The sequence below is a fragment of the Gracilinanus agilis genome, chromosome 3 (genome assembly GCF_016433145.1).
Source record: "Gracilinanus agilis isolate LMUSP501 chromosome 3, AgileGrace, whole genome shotgun sequence".
NCBI classification, from domain to species: Eukaryota; Metazoa; Chordata; class Mammalia; order Didelphimorphia; family Didelphidae; genus Gracilinanus; species Gracilinanus agilis.
In genome coordinates, this window is record NC_058132.1 from 251,800,262 (window position 1) to 251,820,322 (window position 20,061).

At 32.8% G+C, this 20,061-nt stretch overlaps 1 protein-coding gene across 1 annotated transcript in view; it reads left to right on the forward strand.

Moving 5' to 3' along the window:
• The window catches only part of TLK1 (tousled like kinase 1), a 192,235-nt gene that overhangs the window by 142,098 nt on the left and 30,076 nt on the right, over nucleotides 1-20,061 (forward strand). Inside the window, exons 9-12 of the mRNA XM_044669801.1 lie at nucleotides 2,069-2,179; nucleotides 2,269-2,405; nucleotides 5,144-5,332; nucleotides 15,594-15,660. Of these exons, the coding sequence (XP_044525736.1) occupies nucleotides 2,069-2,179; nucleotides 2,269-2,405; nucleotides 5,144-5,332; nucleotides 15,594-15,660 (504 nt within the window). The remainder of the gene's footprint in view (nucleotides 1-2,068; nucleotides 2,180-2,268; nucleotides 2,406-5,143; nucleotides 5,333-15,593; nucleotides 15,661-20,061) is intronic.

Below are 20,061 nucleotides of genomic sequence, written 5' to 3' on the forward strand. Positions count from 1 at the left end.
AGATGGAAACAAAGTGGGTGATGAACAGTCGAAACTTTAGGTTAAAAAGAAAGTTAAGGAATTTCATGAACTGACTTTTCTACATTCTCAGTAAAGTAGTAGATAGGGTTATCTGCTGAAATGGCATTTAATACAAATAGAATTAAGTGTTGGTTAAGACTGAGGAAAATTTGTAATGACTTTTGAGAAGAGGGATGACAAATTAGTAAGAGATGAGTGAATCAATTTTGGAGTACTTCAGATAAGAGAAGTGTAGTGGGAAAAAAGCATTTCATTGGGAAATAAGGATGTGTTGACTTTTCCATTGACCTGAGCAACTCATTTCAGTTCCCTCTTATTTAAAGGGAAAAAATTGGATTAAATGATCTTTGAGGGTCAATCTAGCTTTTTAGCCTTCCCTGAATCTAAGAATAATTAGTATGAATTTGCAGTGATGTTAGAGCCATCCATTATGTGACATTGAGCTATCTATGACATTGCCATTTAAGAAGTTAGAGCAAAAAAGGAAAAAAAAAACTACGAGTTGATATATAGTGAAAAACAATGGGAGCAGTATATTCTTGGATGAATCATTGGCATGAAATACCATGTCTTCTAGTTTTGAGAAGGCAAATGGAGTTAGGAGGATCTTGATGGACTGAAGGTCTGGTAAATGTGAAAAGCAAATTCAGCAAGCGGGAATGACTAGGAGAGATGGATTGGTGTGGGAAGTTATGATCTTAAAAGTTTTAGAAATCAAGAAAGTTAATGATAGATCAAGTGATATGGCCATAATCAAGAATGACTAAAATGGAATGGAAATGTATGCTGCTGCCATACAGGTGCTGCTCTCATTTTTACAGATGATAAAACTGAAGTTAATTGGTTTGTGCCTTCAGAAATAATAAAAATCAGAACCAGAATACATAGTACATCTATGAGAACTTTTTAAGCTATATATATTAACTCTTCCACAGTGTGTTAAGGCCAGGGTGTTGAAAGAGATATTGGAATGAATGTTAAGTCACTGAATTATAGTAGGGGTTGGAGAAGAGGAAAAGAATGGAACTGGTGTCCTAGTCATTCTTTGAGCAAGGTGGAATAAATAATGTTTTGGAGAGTTGCAGAAATGGATTAGGAGAGACTGATACATTAATGTGAGCTCAAGGGCAAGGATTGTCTTCTGTACTTCAGATTCTTGGTCCTCTCTTTGTATTTCCAGCTCCAGGTGCTTTCTAAAAGCTTATTGACTATTACAAATGGTATGGATTTCAAAAGAAGAGAGATATTATTGAGAGTTTTCATTGGAGTGGTAGCCTTAAAGCCAGCAAGAAATATTGTGCCCCTTCTCGGCCTTATTTTTTGGCGTGTGATAGGGGAAATCTGAAATAACCTTCATTTGGGAAGATAGGGAAAATCTAGGTTTACTATTAAGGGGAATGAAGCTTTAAAGAAGTATTTATTATCCAATTCTTTATTATGCATATTAAAGGTTAAATCTTTGATCTGACAGTATATCAGGTTCATCATTTGGAACATTAATTCTCACGGTACAGTAATGTAGATTGAGTTTTGTTTTTTTAATTAAAGAATTTTTAACTTAAGAGTCCTTGAATTTGTTGGAGTTTTAAAATATACGTATTTTAATAACTATCTTTTAGTAAAATTGGTTACGTTTGTAATCATTTTTGTTTCATTTTTTGCATTTAAAAATATTATTCTGAGAAGAGGTCAGCAGACATCACTAGATTGCCAAAGATATCCATGACACACAAAAAGATTAAGAATACCTGCTGTAGATGTAATACCTCACTCTCACCCCTAAAGTTACCATACCAGGAGAGTGAATCTCAATTTGCCCTGCCTGTTACAAACCTTTTAATATAGAAAATCTTCATTTTGAATCCATGTAGAAAGGAAATCTTGAATGAGTCAGGAACATACAAACATGCATATATATACACACACATATAGCTATAGCTATGATATTTCAATACTATTTTTTTCCCTTTAGGTACATTATGTAGTAGTGTTAAAATTATATGTTTTTTCATGCATTTTTTTTTTACATTTCCTGTGTATGTTTTAGGCTAACTGTGATCTTAGACGTCAAATAGACGAACAGCAAAAATTACTTGAAAAATACAAAGAAAGATTAAATAAATGCATTTCAATGAGTAAGAAACTTTTAATAGAAAAGGTAAGTTAAAGTTAAACTTCTCTTTCCCATCTTTACTACTGTTGTGAGCTTTTTAATTTTAAACTAAGTTATTAATTTTTTTTCTTCAGAGCACACAAGAAAAACTGGCAAGCAGGGAGAAGAGTATGCAAGACAGACTACGCCTTGGGCATTTTACCACAGTTAGACATGGTGCTTCATTTACTGAACAATGGACAGATGGTTTTGCCTTTCAGAATCTTGTGAAGTTAGTCATTCTTGTTTTTAAAATTCCCAGTACTATGGGAGACTTTGTTATTAAGGCTTTTAAAATTACTTTCTTTACATATTCTTTCTCATTGCTTTTGTGAACTGATGGAATTCAGTACAATGCTTCTTTAATGAGTTAACTCAATTTAGAATACTGACTTCTGAAGCCTTTGTAAAATGAGGAGGCCTCATTTATTTTTAACTAACTTTTGAAAAAAATGTAAATTTTTGATGTGAGCAAGATTTAATTATTCTGCACAATTGACAACTAAATGTAAACATAGGTATTGGATTTCAATTTTAGCTTTAGCAAACTTCTTGATTAACATTTATTTTATGTTCTGAAGATGATGTGTGGTTTTGAATGTGATTCCCTGTAATGTAATCTGACTTGGCTTTTAGATTTTATTTTGGAGGATCAGGAAGAGGAGAATATAACTTTCCATTCAAGAATTTTCATATAACAGTGATTTTTAAAATCTTTTATCCATCCTTGATCCTCCATTTTGCTATTACTATTTAACCTAAATCTATGTTATGCTGAATGAAAGACAGAGAGGGAGCACATTATCCAGTATTAATTATTTAATTACATTATTATGTAGTCATCTACTTTGAAACAAGGAATTTTAAAAACTTAAGCATGTTTTGGAGCTGAATGATAGCTGTTAGGGGTAAATTGGGGAGCCATTTGTTCATATACCTAAAACCAAAAATCTGTGTTGATTTTCTGCCTGCCAGGCATCTTTAGGATTCTATAGGAAATAGAAAATGTCAGCAATATTAGCAGGCCATGCATAATCACTCTTAGCCTAAAGGTAACACCCTGATATCCTTACAACTTTCAAGCTTTTCTCCCTTACCTTTCAGCATGTTACATGCTATGCAGGTGATATAATTTACAAGCCAATGATTTTTTTAAAACAGAAATATAGCTAGGGAGTTCAGATCCTACTGCCTCCTATAGAGATTCTGAATTAAATACTGTACATTACAAATTTTGACTGAAAACTTAAAATTATGATTCCCACTAAAATTTTAGCAGTGTCTCTAGGAAGGACCAAAAATGTATGTTCTACATTAGTTTGCTATTATCAGAATTAAAGTAACTGAACAATAATGATTTTTATATCTTTGTACTAAGAGAAAGGAGGTAGGCAGTAGAAAGTTAAAACTTTCATCATTTATATTCTTTTCTGGATAAATTGCTATTGTCCCTCATTTAATGTTTACAAAATAGAGATGTTTCTTAAAGTCATATTAACTCAGTAAGCTATAATTTGAAAGTAGTAAGTTATTTACAAAATAATTTTGGAATTCTAATTTTTTTTACTTATTTATAATCTTGGGCAGCATTAAGTTATCAAAACTATTTTAAAAATCATTCCTGTTGCTTCATATCTATCAAAATTACTTAAAATGTATTACAGAGGGGAAAATTTGAAGGCCAATTTAAAAGGATAAACTATATCCACTTCCTGTGTTTATACTTTTGGATAACTATTTTGAAAAAAGCATTTTCCTTTTTCCCCCTTTTTATTCAGCAAACATTAAACACCTAGTATGTGCAAAATATTAAGTTAGTTCTTGCCCATAGCAAGCCACAAAGAAACATAAGACATTAGCCAACTAACTATGATATAAAATATATATATAAAATATTTTAAATTCAGGAGAGAAATAATTTTCAGTGAGATTTGGGGTGAAATTAAAGAAAACTGGTAGAAGCAGTATTTGAACTGGAGAAGAATGATTAGATTTCACTAGGCAGTTCGGGAGATTAGTATAGACCTGAATGCAACCACTTTTTACTAAAGGGAGTCTAAAGGCAGGGAGGAAAAGAATAGAATTTGTTCAAGGGGAACAGTAAATAGTCCTAATCCTCTGGATTATAAAATATGTTGGGGAAAAGTAACATTGTAGTAAAGCTAGAAAGGGGTAGAACATGCCAGATTTTGGAAGACCTTGAATGAATATTTTAACTTTTACTTGGTTGGCATTAAAAACCACTAAAGGAGCAGTAACTTGATTGGGGTTAATGCATTAGGAAGATGACCTTGGCATTTAGAGTGATTATTAGAAAAAATAGAAACTAGAAGTCAGGAGACCAGTGAAAAGGCATTTGAAATAGCAAGAAAGCAGGAGAGCCCAAAACTGTCATGGCAATTGTGAGAGTCAGAAAAGGGTCTAGTAAGAGGTAAATTGAAAAGTTAGAATCAATAAGACATAGCATTTGTTTAAAGAATAGAAGGAAGGGTCAAGATCAGTGATGGGCAAACTATGGCCCGCGAGCCAGATGTGGCACCCTGAAATGTTCCATCCCAGACGAGTGACATTATTCCTCTAATCTGAGGAATACAATGAGTAGGATACAATACAATGAACCTTCAAAAGAGTTGCCTTAGAAACAGACTGACAGATGAGCATTTCCTTTCCTTTGACCCCCTCTTTAAAAAGTTTGCCCATCACTGGTCAAGATGATTCCTTTGCTCTTTTAATGAAACCATCAACCACTTTTTGTTTTAAATAACTATCAGCATAATGTTTCATAACAAATTTAAAAACCTAACAAAGGTGGCAGTAAAATAGTTTGAAATGCTGATAAAAACTCATTTCTTACTTTTACACTGAAATGTGATATTCATTTATATGATGGCCTTGGCATGCCATATTTCACCATTTTTAATTTTATAAATCTATAGAAGAGTGTCATAATTTTATTTCTTTTGTTGACAGACAACAAGAATGGGTGAATCAACAGAGGGAGGATATTGAAAGGCAAAGAAAACTCCTGGCAAAGAGAAAACCACCAACTACTAATAATTCTCAGGCACCCTCTACCAATTCTGAACCAAAACAAAGGAAAAACAAAGCTGTCAATGGAGCAGAAAATGATCCTTTTGTTAGACCTAATTTACCACAATTGTAAGTTTGTTTCATTTTACTTTTCTGAACATTACCAGTGATCACATGTGAGCATTGTATGCAAGTAGTATAAAAATAGTTCTACCTAGGAAGGAAGGTGATAGTTGATAGCTTAGCTTTAAAAGCAATATAAGCCCCAAACAAACTATTAATTCTCTTATCTTTTTTTAGAAAAACATTCCTTGGCAATTCTGTTTTAGAATGAAGGCTTTGGCAACCAGAGGAATTTCAGAATCTCTGCTTTTAGTGTCTTTTAGTGACTCGGATTGGGAATTGATTCAAATCTTTGCCCATTCCAATTGGGATTTTCCATATTAAATGTTTTTTTTGCTTTTTCTATGAGGGAATAATTATTTTTACTTTTAAAAGAATGCCACAACGTAAAAATTTGTGAAATATTATTTGGTATCTTGAATAGGTTTCTTATTTGTAAATATTCTAGTAATAGTAGTGGTGGTAGCGGTGTGCTGTTAAATGTTTTACCATTATAGTAGGAATGAAACATGTTCTTGGATACAGAGTAATCATTTTTTTACTTGATATCCCAACCTAAGTTAAGGGTAGATGTGAAAATTCTGCTTGATTTGATGATGTATTTTTTAAACGTTTGTGCCAACTAGATAGCTTTTATATATATATACGCAGATTTTGACAAAATCACAAACGTTTAGAAAGTCATCTGGTCTAGTATTTGTTTCAAAAAACTTAAAACATGGTTGAATGATTTACATGTAGTCTTGCACTGAATTAATATTTGTTGATTATCCTGGGGCCCAGAGTCCTAGGTTGTTTTTTCTTTGGTTCCTTTTAAAAATTATACTTAATTTATTTTTCTTCCACTTCTTTTTTTTTTGTAAATAATGATGATAATTATATCTAACATTTATATAGTACTTACTATGTGTCATGCATTTTGATAAGAATTTTTCAAATATTATCTCATTTGATCTTCACCACAATGCTGGGAGATAGATGCTTATTGTTAACCCCATTTTATAGTTGTTAAAACTGAGGCAAACAGAGATTGAAGTTAAATATATTTTTAAAATGTTAAATATAGTTGACCAACTAGCACCTTTGAAACCTTTGAAGATTCTAAATTTTTTACTTCCTTTTTTCTGGGAAAAAAAATAAGCCCTTTTCTCCCTATATCCTCATTTATTATTGACAGAGTTAGGGAGGAGTTGACCTTTGTAGGGTTTATTTTTGGGATTTACATATTCACAAATTTAACTTCCACACTATTTGTGAAGCAGTAATTCCACTTACATGCTACTACCTTATTTTGAGGAATAGAAAAAATTTCATATCCAAACTTTTTGTTAGCCACATTCCTTAACATTATTTTTCCCTATTTCAACTTGTGGAGTTGTAGTCTATGAAATTCTTTTGTATTTTTAAATATTTTGATGATTATTTCAGTGTAATTGGTTTCCTTTTATTCTCACACATTTTATTTTATATATTGAAAAACATTATTTTTAAAAGTTATCTGATCATTGGAGTCAGCTGAACTTCCAAAGAGTTCTATCATAAAAAGAAAACTGAGCTTCTCCTCTTCAAACCTTCCACATGCCTTTCAGGTGACTTTTCTCTGATCATCTGGGTATAGATTCTAATGTTGCTAATTTGGTTTTTTCATTTCCTCTTTTTTAGTTCCCTTCTGTTTTGTCCTTTCCCACAGAGGTTACAAGTAATTTTGTGTAACAATGTTGCTGTTACTTTTTTTTTCATTCTGTAAACACTTTCTCTAAGTGCACATTACAATTATTTGATAGCTCTTATCTTCTCCACCACCAATTATCTTTTTAACAACCTAAACAAGCCAAAAAAATGAACAGGGACAGTAATATGGTTCAGTGGATAGAGAGCCATGCCTGGAAACAGGAAGTCTTGAGTTCAAATGTGGCCTCTGACACTTTCTAGCTATGTAAGCCTGGTCAAAGTAACCCCCATTGCCTAGCCCTTACTAGTCTTCTGATTTGGAACCAATACTTAGTATTGATTTGAAGATGTAAGGTTAAAGATTATTTAAAAACAAAACAAATGAAAAATTCTTCCTTCCTCCCCATTACTCTAATGTGACCATATAACCAGAAATTTTTATAATAAATTTCAGTGTAAACAATTGATGAGAATAGTTTACTTACCTTGTTCCCTCCTTCACTTTATATTCCTTAACATTTTTTAAGTTTAAGAGAGAAGGTACAAACTGGGAGATCAGTGTACCATAGCAGGTCTAGTTGCTATCCCTTTGTTAAGGAAGTGAAGTTTAGAGAAGGCATTAAGTCACTCACCCCCACCCCTTAAAGAAGTGATCAATTTCTGAGGGTTTTGACTTCAGATTTTCTTGACTGAAAGCTCAACACACTCTACTATACTATGCTATCTCTCTTGATACAATTAAAGAAGTTGTGACTATCTTTTAACCACTCTTTGTTTTCTTTATCTTATATCACTAGGATACATTTTGAATGATGGGATCATTCTTAAAACATAATTCTAACTCTTATGTAATCCTTGTCTGTTTCTAAGTAAAACATTCTGGATATCAGTAGAAAAAAGTTCTCTGTGATCCCCTTGATAGAAGTCCAGTGTACATTTTCCATTCCATGTCATAAACCACTCTGAAACACAAAAGTAATCATTTCTTTCAAGTTCTTTTTGGAAATTTTTATTTAATTAATTTAGGATATTTTCCCATGGTAACAAGATTCATGTTCTTTCTCTGCCCTCCCATCTCCCCACCTCCCATAGATGATTTGCTATTCCACTGGGTTTTACATGTGTCATTGATCAAGACCTATTTCCATATTTTTGGTATTTACACTAGGGTGATTGTTTAGATTGTTTAGATTTACATCCCCAGTCATATCCTTATGTGATCAAGCAGTTGTTTTTCTTCTGTGTTTCTGCTCCCACAGTTCTTCCTCTGAATGTGGATAGCGTTCTTTCTCATAAGATCCTCAAAATTGTCCTGGATCACTGCATTGCTGCTAGTAGAGAAGCCCATTACATTCGATTTTACCACAGAGTATCAGTCTCTGGGTACAATGTCCTCCTGGTTCTGCTTCTTTCACTCTGCATCACTTCCTGGAGGTCATTCCAGTTCACATGGAATTCCTCCAGTTCATTATTCCTTTGAGAACAATAGTATTCACCAACAGATACCACAATTTGTTCATTCCCCAATTGAAGGACTTCCCCTTGTTTTCCAATTTTTTGCCACCACCAAGAGTGTGGCTATAAATATTTTTGTACATGTCTTTTTCTTTATGATCTCTTTGGGATATAAACACAGAAGTGGTATGGCTAGATCAAAGAGCAGGCAGTCTTTTAATACCCTTAGGGCTTAGTTCCAAATTGCCATCCAGAATGGTTAGATCCATTCATAGCTCTTATTAATATAAGTTCTTATTAATGCATATTTTAAGAAAGCATCTCTTATCTATCCTATCTCCCACCCTCAGTGCTCCAAAGAAAAAATAGTCAAGCCAAAGCAACCAAAATAGTAACTAAATCCACGTCTCCATTTTTAGCATCCATAATCATCTGATCTCTGTATTTTATGGGTTATTTCTTATATTCATTCTGAGTTCATTTCCTGCCTTGTGTTTTTTATTTACATTGTTGTACTCATATGTACTTGTTCTCCTGGTTCTGTTTACATGATTTTTTATCATTCCATATAGAACTTCCCATGTATGGTAGGTCAGGCCTGACTCAAGCCAGTTTGGTAGCTCAGGTTGATAGTAGAATGAATAAAGCATTCCATAGTTTATAAAAGGCACTTTATTTAGTCATAATTGGAAAAGGATGACTGACAAAGGTATAGCATTGATTCAGTAAGAAATAGCTTTCTCAACCCCATGTTTTTGATAGTCCACCAGTTAAAAGTCTTTGGGATGATGAATTGCTGATTCCTGATGGCTTGGTTTTTTTATACCTAGGCTACTAAGAGGCTCTCTAAGCCCAGATTCCCTTGAGCCACTTAAATCTTGATTACTGTTTCAATTCTTTTTAAAGAAAATCTAATCTTGGGAATTTAGGATATTCCCTATACCACACCATGTTTCCCCAAATTCTTCTTACAGTGCATTAATACTCAAATGCCAAAATTTATTCAGCCACCCTCTAGTGGATGGGATGTGCTTTATTAAGTTGTATTTTAGTTTTGCTTTTTGCTGCAACTGAAAAGAGCTAGTGCGAATATTTTAGTATATATTGAACCTTTTCTTTGTCTTTTACTTGATTTTGGTATACACCATGCCCAGTAGTGAAAATTTTGGGTCAGAGTTTGTGAATGAGTAAATAACTTTACTTGAAGTATTTGAAATCTTTTCCTAGAAGGATTGGAGTAATTCACAGGCTGACCAGTGCTTTATCAATGTAGATCTCAGATATATTAAGGAATTTGTTTGAATTAGTGAATTGGCTTATTTTAGAACATCTACTCATAAAGAAATAGATTATGAATCTATAGCTCCTTTTGCATCAAGAAATTAGGATAAATTTCATTTTTAACAACAGGAAATTCTGATTATTCTACAAACTGTTTTTAGATTGTTTCAGGTAGTAGTCTCTTATTTTAGGAATACAATTATTTTTTATCAGTTAATTGACAAGTAGCTATTAAGCACTGTGCTAAATATATATATATATATTTTTAAAAGGCAAATATAGTCCCTGCCCACCAGAAGTTTACCTCAAAATAGGAGAGACAGCATTATGTGGACTAATATAAACAGAACATATGCAGAATAGCTGTAAAGGAATCTTAGAAGTTATGGCACTAGCATCTGAAGGGACTGGAAAAAGCATTGCTTGACCTGAGTCTTGAAGAAAAAGTACCAGAGATCATGTGACACAGAGGTTGGGAGGAGGGAGAACATTCTAGGAATTTGGAATAGCCAAAGCAAAACCACTCTATAGGAAATGTAATGTCTTGTATATGGACTAGTAAGTAGCTTAGTATGGGTAGATTGTATAGTACATGAAGAGTAGTTGAATATAATAAGAATAGATAGCAACATAGGATGGAGCCAGGTGGTAAAGAGTTTAATTGTCAAAGATTTTATATTTCTGGAAGTAATGGAAAGCTGATGGAATTTATCGATTAGGGGTGTGACATAGTCAAATCTAAACTTTAGAGATAAGTATTTTGGCAGCTATATATGGAAAATGAATCTGGAGTGGAATAATATTTGAGGTTGTTAGACCTATTAGAAGGCTTTTGCAGTAGTCCAGGCAAGAGGTGTTGAGTCCTGATCTCATACTTTCAGCGTGGGATAGCTGTTTGAATGGAGAAAAGGGGACATAGTTGAGAGATATTGTTAGAGAAAGAAGTAGTAACAAGATTTGGTGACTGCTATGAGATGAGTGAGAGAGTCAAAGATGATAAAATGGTGGTGGTAATAGGGAAGTTTTGAGGAAGTATTGGTTCAAGGGGGACAGATAATGAATTTGGTTTTGAACTTGTTGAGTTTGATATACTTATGAAACATCCAGTTTGAAGTATCCAAAAGGTAATGTGGGATTGGACCTCAGGAGACAGAGACTAAAGCTAGATGTAGTGATCTGTGAATCATCTGCATAGAGATGATAATTGAATCTATAGAAGCTGATGAGATCACTAAGTAAGATATAATAGAGGGAAGGGGGAAGAGGACAAATTCTTGGGATCACTTGCAATTAGTGGACATGACATGTATGAAATTCCAACAGAAGAGTCCAAGAGGTATTGTTCAGACAGGTTAAAGGAAGATAAAAAAAAAGGTCCCAAGAGAAGAGACCATCTCGAGAAGAAAAGTGGTCAGTAGGGTCAAATACTGAAGAGAGGTTGAGAAAGGATGAGGAATGATCAAGAAAAGGTCATTAGTTTGTCTAATCATTGGTAACTTTGAAAAAGTAGTTTCTAGTTAAAATGATAAGCTCAATAGCCAGATTGTAGGGGTTTAGAAAAGAGAGAAGCAATAACAGAATCCTCTATTACTAATTGTTTTTTCAAAGTCACCAAGAAAAATTATTTTTAGAAGCAATCTAGGTGGCTAGAGCAAGAATCATCTGAGTTCTCAAACCTTAATCCCTAGTTCTCTATCACCAAGTATTGTGAATACTTTCTTTTAAATGTCTCTTATATTTTCCTTTTCTTCCCTAGTCTCATAGCTAATATAGCAGACCTTCATTTAATATGGACTATTAAAAAAGCCACTTAATTGGTGTCTTCCCTTTCCAATCAGTTTTACGTACTCTTACCAAAATAATATTCCTATAATCTCTCTCTTCACTCTTGAATTCCCCAAACAGTTCTGGCTACATCTTTTGTTTCCTATATTATATTCACCTTATTACTTTATGAGCTTAGGGTTAGTTCTGGGACATTATTTAATGCTGAGGAACTAAATTTAATGCTAAAGACCTTCACAGCTTCACTTTGAAGAAGACAATCTTGGGCATAGGGAATGAGGGTTATGCCAATTAAGTCATTATAAGAGAGATGCAGATCTTGTGCCAATTCCAGAATTTATCAATCTGCTGTGTATTGCCCCATGTTTTCTTGGGACAGTCTGAATTTGATTATATATTTGAAAAAATCAGGTTTAATATTTGTAGTATATATCCTTCAATGAAGAACTATATACCTGCAAAGCTGTTAAAGCTGGTTTCCATTTCAGAATCTGAGATATGTTTCAAATGGGGGAGGGTGGGGTAAGGGTCCTCATGTAGTTTGATTTGAAAAATAAGGCAAGGTAGCAGCTAGATGGCTCAGTATATTGAGAATCAGGCTTGGAGGCAAGAGGTCCTAGGTTTAAATCTGGTCAGATACTTAACTCTGTGAATCCTGGGCAAGTCACAGAACTCCAGTTGCCTTACCCCCCTTAGTGCTTTTCTGCCTTGGGACCAATACTTACTATGAATTCTTAAGATGAAGGTAAGTGTTTTTTAAAAAAGGAAGAAAGAAGAAAAATAAGACAAAGAGGTTGGAGTTCTGGCACTTCCTATGGTACCTAATAATTATATGAATCATAACTGCAAGAAGGTAGAACATTATAATAAGATGATTTTTCAATTTTGACTTGTGTGATTTTTTTTAAGGACTTTCATTGTTGATTTTTTTCCCTTCTGTTTTCAAAAACTTAAAAACTTAAAAGTTAAATGTCAATCACTTTTTTTAAAAGAATTTGGCCGGGGGCAAATGGGTAGCTCATTGGATTGAGAGCCAGGCCTAGAGATGGGAGGTCATAGGTTCAAAGCTGGGCTCAATAGACACTTTCCAGCTGTGTGACCCTGAGCAAGTCACTTGACCCCCATTGCCTACTCTTACCACTCTTCTGCCTTGGAACCAATACACAGTATTGACTCCAAGACGGAAGGCAAGGGCTAAAAAACAAATAAACAAACAAATAAATAAACAAAGGAACTTGGCACAGTGCCTGGCACATAGTAAGTGCTTCAAAAATTTAGGGGTTTTTTTGTTTTGTTTGCTTCAATAATGGGGATAAGCCAAAAACAGAATCTTGGATAAATACTACTAAATAGCAATGTACTGAAGATTGAAATTCTTTAAATTTGAGGTTTTAGGTTCATCACTTGCATAAATTCAAAATTCTTTTCATCAAATTCACTTGAGTTGTGTCCCATGTTGCATATGATAATAGTCATTTCAATAATGTTATTCCACAGTGATATTAAACTGATGGTTTTAAATTAAGAAACAAAATCCTCATAATTCAATTTACTTTAAAGACAACCCTGAGGGACACCTAGGTGGCTGAATGGATTGAGAGTCAGGTCTAGAGATGAGAGGTCCTGTGTTCAAATCCGACCTCAAACACTTCCCAGCTGTGTGATCCCGAACAAGTCACTTAACCTCCTTTGCCTAGCCCTTACTTTTCTTCTATCTTGAAACCAATACACAGTATTGATTTTAAGATGGAAGCTAAGGGTTTTTTAAAAAGAGAGGGCTAGCCTAGTAGATTGTTGTTTATCAAGATTCGTATGCCACAGTATATAAAATCTTAGCTCTGGCTCTGAATATTTAAATAAGTGTTATTCAGATTTATGTCAATTATGTCTACTTTCATAGCCATTAAGGATCTCTATTTTTAATGATTTGAAAAAGTCTACATCTTTGAGTTGTAGAATTTTATTCAAATATTTTCATTAATAAAAATTTGAAATCTCATTTCTCCCCTATTTTTATCATAAAATTTTTCATCCACTTTGAAACAACTTAGTTTGGTGTCATTAATTTAATGAAACTGCTTGTAAACAAAAATGTATACAAGTGTGTGTGTGAAATAGTAAAATATCTTTAATTTTGTACCACACTAATCAGAATTTGTGATAACCTGGACCCCAAAAGCCCTGCTTTTTTGCATTAAAATCACAGGAGACTTTTTTAACTGTAACATTGTACCTTCAAGTACTTTAGAGACAGTAAATACAGGGCTAATTCACTACCTATAAATCATTTTGCAATTTTCATTTACAGTTCTTTGGTTTTAATTTTTGTTTATTATAAAACTATAACCACTCTTAATTGTTTGTTCATTCAGACTGACTCCTTTCCTAAGTTAATTTGAATTAATATAGTTTAACTATGTGTGAGTCCACAGCACACATGTCTATTTGGGGATGGAAGTATTTATCTCTAGCAAAAATGGCAAATGCTCTTGAGTAGCTAAAGATTGGTAGTTTAGCATGACACCATCAAATTTCCTTTTATTAGTAGTAAACAAGTAAGAGATCTTAACCTATCATCATTACATTACCACACATGAATCCTTTAGTAAAAAAATGTTCAAACGAGATAGTTTATCTTTAGACAGCTTTCTGTGAGTAACTATATTAAAAATGTGATAAGCAGTGGTTTGTTTACTAGCTTTAAAATTTTCAATAAGAAGTACAGATGTGCATCACAAATAGTGTCTGGAAAAGCACCTTTCTTATGAATGAATTTAGGTATAAACAAGTTTGGTTTTCAAACATCACTTTCTTTTTATTGATGCCAAAGTCATTTATTTGCCTGTTACATTGACTCTTGCTCTCAGTAATCCTTTGTGTATGTGTGTGGGTTAGCAAGATGATGGATACAGATTGTTGTTACTATTGTTTTTACTGCAGATTAATAAAATGGCGGATAGAGAATAGAACTTTCTCTTTTTCTGCACTTTGTCTAGAATTGACTTGGAATATGACTAAAAAAGAAACAGTATATACTGTGGAGATGATGAATATGAATAAAAAACTATGTTCTGTGTATGTGACAATAGAATAACATTTTGCCAGATTCCCTGGAAATTGCGAATCATTAAATATTTTGTTTAGATATGACAGTTTTCTGAAAGTTAGTAGCTATGGAAGTTATTTCATTGCTAATAGAATAGTCTTCCCATTATAATTTTTCCTTTAGAAGTATAGAATTTACCTTAATTTGCTAAAACTTATCTGCTTGATTTTAATTTGTTTTCACATATCAGTATATTTAAATAAATTATACAACTAATGAAATGTTTACAAATTACATTCAAAATTAAAAATATTATATAAATACTTGTGGTAGCAGTGACTAGAAAGCCTGCCTGTGGACTAGGAAGGACTCAAGTTCCAACTCTAAAACTTATTGATATGTGACCCTGGGCATGTCACTTATTATATTCTCTCATTGCTCTAAACAACTCTGTTAAGTCCATAAATTTAAAAAAAGGTGTGCTTGCCTACATTGATACTGGAAATTTCCTAATTGGAGGGTTCCTATACTAACCACAGATTTTTTATCTTTCTCTCCATAAATATTGAATGAAACTGTATGCATAGTTTAAAAACATTATTTAACTCTTTGAGTGTTTTACATGCATTTGTTCATTGTATTGTTTTTGAAAATTTACTAAGTGTATGTGCAAATTTTCATAATTGAAAAATTAGAAGTAGTTCATTTTCATTATATTTTCATTATAGTTTAACAGAAATTAAAGTACTTCCTGAATTGTGGATTTTTCATAATGATTTTTGTTCTGTTGAAAACCATTCTTCAAAATAAGAGCTTCTTTAAAAGTCTTGAAATAATTAATATCATATTTTAAATAAGTTAATGTATTATATATGTTATACCTAAATGCGACTTATCTATCTACCTAGAATCTTGTTTTGATAAGCTATTAATCATAAATATTATTGTACAGATTGTTATTTAATGATTTGCCTTTAAAAATAAATAATAATCTTAATATGTAGGATTACTATTTTGTTGTTTTGGCAGGCTCACTTTAGCAGAGTACCATGAACAAGAAGAAATTTTCAAACTTAGACTAGGACATCTCAAAAAGGTATGTGGAGTTGGTAAACTGGGGTTTTTTAGTTTAATTGTGGGAGTTATGGGGGTTAGAATTGGGTAGTTTCTTTCAAGAAATTGAAAATGGGAGAAACAGTGAAGATCTGAGATGAAAACTGCCCACCAACAAACAGGCCATGGAAATCAGCATAGCTTCAGGGTATCTTTTTAACATAAAATATTGAGCATGTGAAAAAATCAACTTAACTTTATGTTCATAGAATAGTTGTGCCACTGCTTAGTTGAATTAAGAAAAAGTTAGTTCTCTACTAAATTATCAAAATTTAAATTCCTAAGAATTAGAATTTTTTAGGAAATTTATGTTATATGTTTTAATTGCAAAAATAAAAATTTCATATTACCCACATTTTACTATTTTATAATAAATGATAAAAATTTCAATGCTTTTATAAGCTGGGATTTTAAAACTATTGTATTACATGTCTAAGAATAATTTGATTGGTAAAATAATTTTAATTATTGTAAAGTGATAAGGAGCATTATTGTAACCTGATAAGAACCATTGACATAATGAATTAAAGATTTTATTTTTATTTGTAAAATTTGACATTAGTATCAGAGTTTTGATTTTTCATTATTGCTTTAAAAGCCATTTCAGTAGCTTATTCCTATTTTAATCTATTGAAAAAAATAACAAGAGTTTTCCCCCAAAATAAACACCATTATAGATTTTAGTATTGTATTTCTTTTTCCATTTCATCTTCTTTATCTATTTGTTTTTATAATTTCAAAAAATCTACTGACCAGATTATTTAAAAAAAAAAAAACAGCAACTGCTAGAAAAACATTACTTTCATCCTTGTTGAACCATGAAACACAGATGCTACTTAACTTTTTTTTCATGTGACACTTAAAATTCTGACCTGTTTATTTACAAAAAGGCATACTTACTCCCCAACTTCGTCCTGACCTCTAAAATGGGGGGAGAAATTTTATCACATTTTCATTTTTATAAAATCCTACTTTTGTATAATAAAAACCTCAAAATCAAATATCTTTTGTTTAGTTCGGTGCTATATAGGAAACAAAATATGATCTTTAGAACAAAGGCTTCTAATTTTATTTTTAATTAGGTATTTTTGCATTCTCCTTGATGTTGAGCTCTCTGTAATGTAGGAGAGGGTAGCTGTTGGAGAACAACAGGGAGAAATGGTTATTGGCAAAAGGAATAAATATGGGGGGAGGGGTAAGTATAAAGATTGAGGCATTAATCAGGTTTGTTTTTCCGTATATTTTTACTTAATTCTATTAGATTATTCTTCAGCAAATTGGCCATTGGGCGATGAATTTTATCCCTACCAACTCTTAAAAATTGTCTACCAAATCATGGTTTAGGATCTCTAATAATTATAAAAGTACTCACAGTGTTGGAATAATGAACTCTAACCCACCTTTGAATTCTTGACTCAAGGCACTTTTTGGCCTTTACCTTGATCGTTTCATTTCCTCGTTTAATTCTTTTCAAAAATTCTATACCTAATTTGGTGATATTGTTACATCACTATCTTCCTTTAAAATCCTAATTATTCTTAATGTAATCTTCCAACCATATCTAAATCTGTCCCCTTCTCCCTCCAACACTGTCTTGTTCTTACTGGTGTCCTTGTCCAATACAGATTTCAACCAAAGGTGTCTGAAAGGTGTATTTGTCTAGTGCCTCTCAATTCAGAGAGAGGACTCATTTTGACATTTGGAACTTGAATGTGTAATATCTCTACCTCTATTAAAATTGTATATTCTTTGTCTTCCATTTTACATTATGTTTAGCATAGCATCATGGGGACTTTTATTGTCTGAGTACAATAGAGTTTTCCCTGAAAGACTGTTATCTACATAAAATAGGATAGTTTTAATCCCTATTTCTGGAGTTTAGACTGCATGTTTAGAGAGTTATATAGAAAGAAAGAAATACATACGACATGTACGTATACACACACACACACACACACACACACACACACACACACACACCCCCCTTTAGGAAACGGGTAAATTAAAAATTGATCATTGTACTATATTAGTATTCTTTGTTTCTGTAATGGATCCATGCACACTTTCTTTTAAAGAGTGAGCTTTTCTTGGGCATTCAAAATATTTGATTCATAGACAGCTGTTTATTACCTTTTTTTTTTAAAGAGCTATACTTGTAAGCTATATCAAGTACTATACTTTTCTCTATTAATTCAGATGATTTGCCCTTTCAACTTTTATATCTCCTTGTCTATTCATTCTTTTATCTTTGTCCTTTTTTATGATCAGTTTTTTTCTTTTTGACTTGGAATATACTTACAGCTTCATAGTTAAGATTCTTCTTTCTCCTTACTACCCCAAATGATATATTTGCACTTTTTTTCTTCTCTCCTGGAGTTATTATTTAAGGAGGGCAGAACAGATTATAACCTTGAAACATATCCCCATGTTCTTAAATTTTTTTAATCATAAGATGCTAGATTTGGAGCAAACAGTTTGGGTCCATATCAAGACTATGACATGTATGCGGACCATAGGTAAGCCTCAGCTACCAAAATAAAGGTCTTGGAGTAGATGATCTTTCTAGTTCCTTCTAGCTCCAGATTGATGACCTATGATACTAAGTTTGACAGACTTTGTTAGGTGGAGGTGTATTTTCAAAAGCCTCATCAAGAAATAAAAAATTTACACAAGGAAAATGATGGAACCTGCGTGCACTTGGCAATGTCACCTTAGAGCAAAAGTGGGTACCTGCCTCTTATTTACTGTAAAGTTGCATTGAATTATGAAACATGAAAGGCATAGTTCAGTCATGTGTTTTAAAAAGAAGTAATCAGGAAATCTTGCCTAACATTGGGTATTTTAAGACCGTTTTTTGTTTAGAATAGAAATGAATTGCAGAGGACTTGGCCTCCAGGAAGGGAAAGGGGAAAAGTGCCAAGTGCTATGCTAAGCACTTTACACTTCTTATCTCATTTGATCCTCAAAACAGCCCTAAGAAATAGGTAAATAATATCATGGTATTCCTTATGGTTGGGGAAACTGAGGCATGTTATAGAACTTGCCCAAGGTCACACAGCAAGTAAATGTCTCAGACTATTTGAACTCGGGCCTTCCTAATTCCAAGTCCAGCACTCTATCCACTGCATCACCAGCCACCTGAGTCAAGGAAGAAGATGCTTCACTACCATGGCGAATACATTTTATGTTTCATTTACTCTTTCACAACTTCTGCTGAGGGCTGGATATGGATTGTGGTCATTGGTATGTTTGTGAAGCATTCTGGATTCTAACATTGAGTGTATACATCCTACCTTACTTTTGTATTGCTAAGGCTATATCAGCTAAAAGGTTTTAATTGAACTTGTCTTCTTAATTCATAAGTATTGTCCTAGTTTGGGAAAAATGACTAATCTCATGACTGATGAAGAACCTCAGCAGTTTAACAAAGTGATTCAGTTGTGATTTTGGCGGTAGTGAGAAATAAATGACTGGAGTACATGACAGATGCTACTGGGTAAATGTAAGTTTATAGACAGAAAGAATGGAGGACCCATTTCAATTTTTCTTTGCACAGATACCTCGTTGCAAGATGCATTTTAACTTGTAATGGAAACTAAAGAAGAAATAGAATTTATTAGCTTATACAGCTCACCAGGATTGAGAATAGATAACCACAGAATAGCCAAACGGTTGCTGCTCAGCAAATCTAAAAAAGTTTTCGCCTGTTCCTTATAAAAGGAACTATCATAATTTGTTTTGTCTGACCAAGACTGACAGGGTAGCATTTACAGAATCCGTTGAGTTGAGGGCTCTTGTATTTTTGTTGGTGTTTACAACAAAACATTATCCAGTGTCACTTTTGTGTATGAACCAAGAATTTCTTCAAATATTGATTGGATTTGAGTTACTGTAGCCATCAAGCAACTTAGAGTTCTGTTATGTTAAATACTTAAGTTGGCTTTTAATTTTAGAAAATCTAGTTCATCTTGCACTTTTTTAACCTCTAAGTAATAGTTTGTTTTTTTGCCTAAAGCCTTTTTGGGGAGACATACCATTTAGCTTTTGTTGCAGTTTAAAGAGTCATTTTAAGCCTATTGTATTGTACTTCTGTAGTGTCTTCCTTGGGAGTTACTTTTGTAGGAGTTGCATGAGTTAGAGTAATTCTATAATTACTTACTAGTGTATTGGTTGATTTCCACTCCAAATTTATTTTTATAAAGGTCAGCTGAAGAAGTGGCTATTTGCAACAAAGTGCCATAATTCTCTCAGAAGTCATTTCAAATTTCTTTTTAAACTTCTTGTAAAGAACTCCTCAGATCAAACTAAATAAATAAAAAAATGTGGAGAGAATGCAAACCAATATCTCTATAAAACTATTTTAATTAGGGAAAGTAATTTTTTT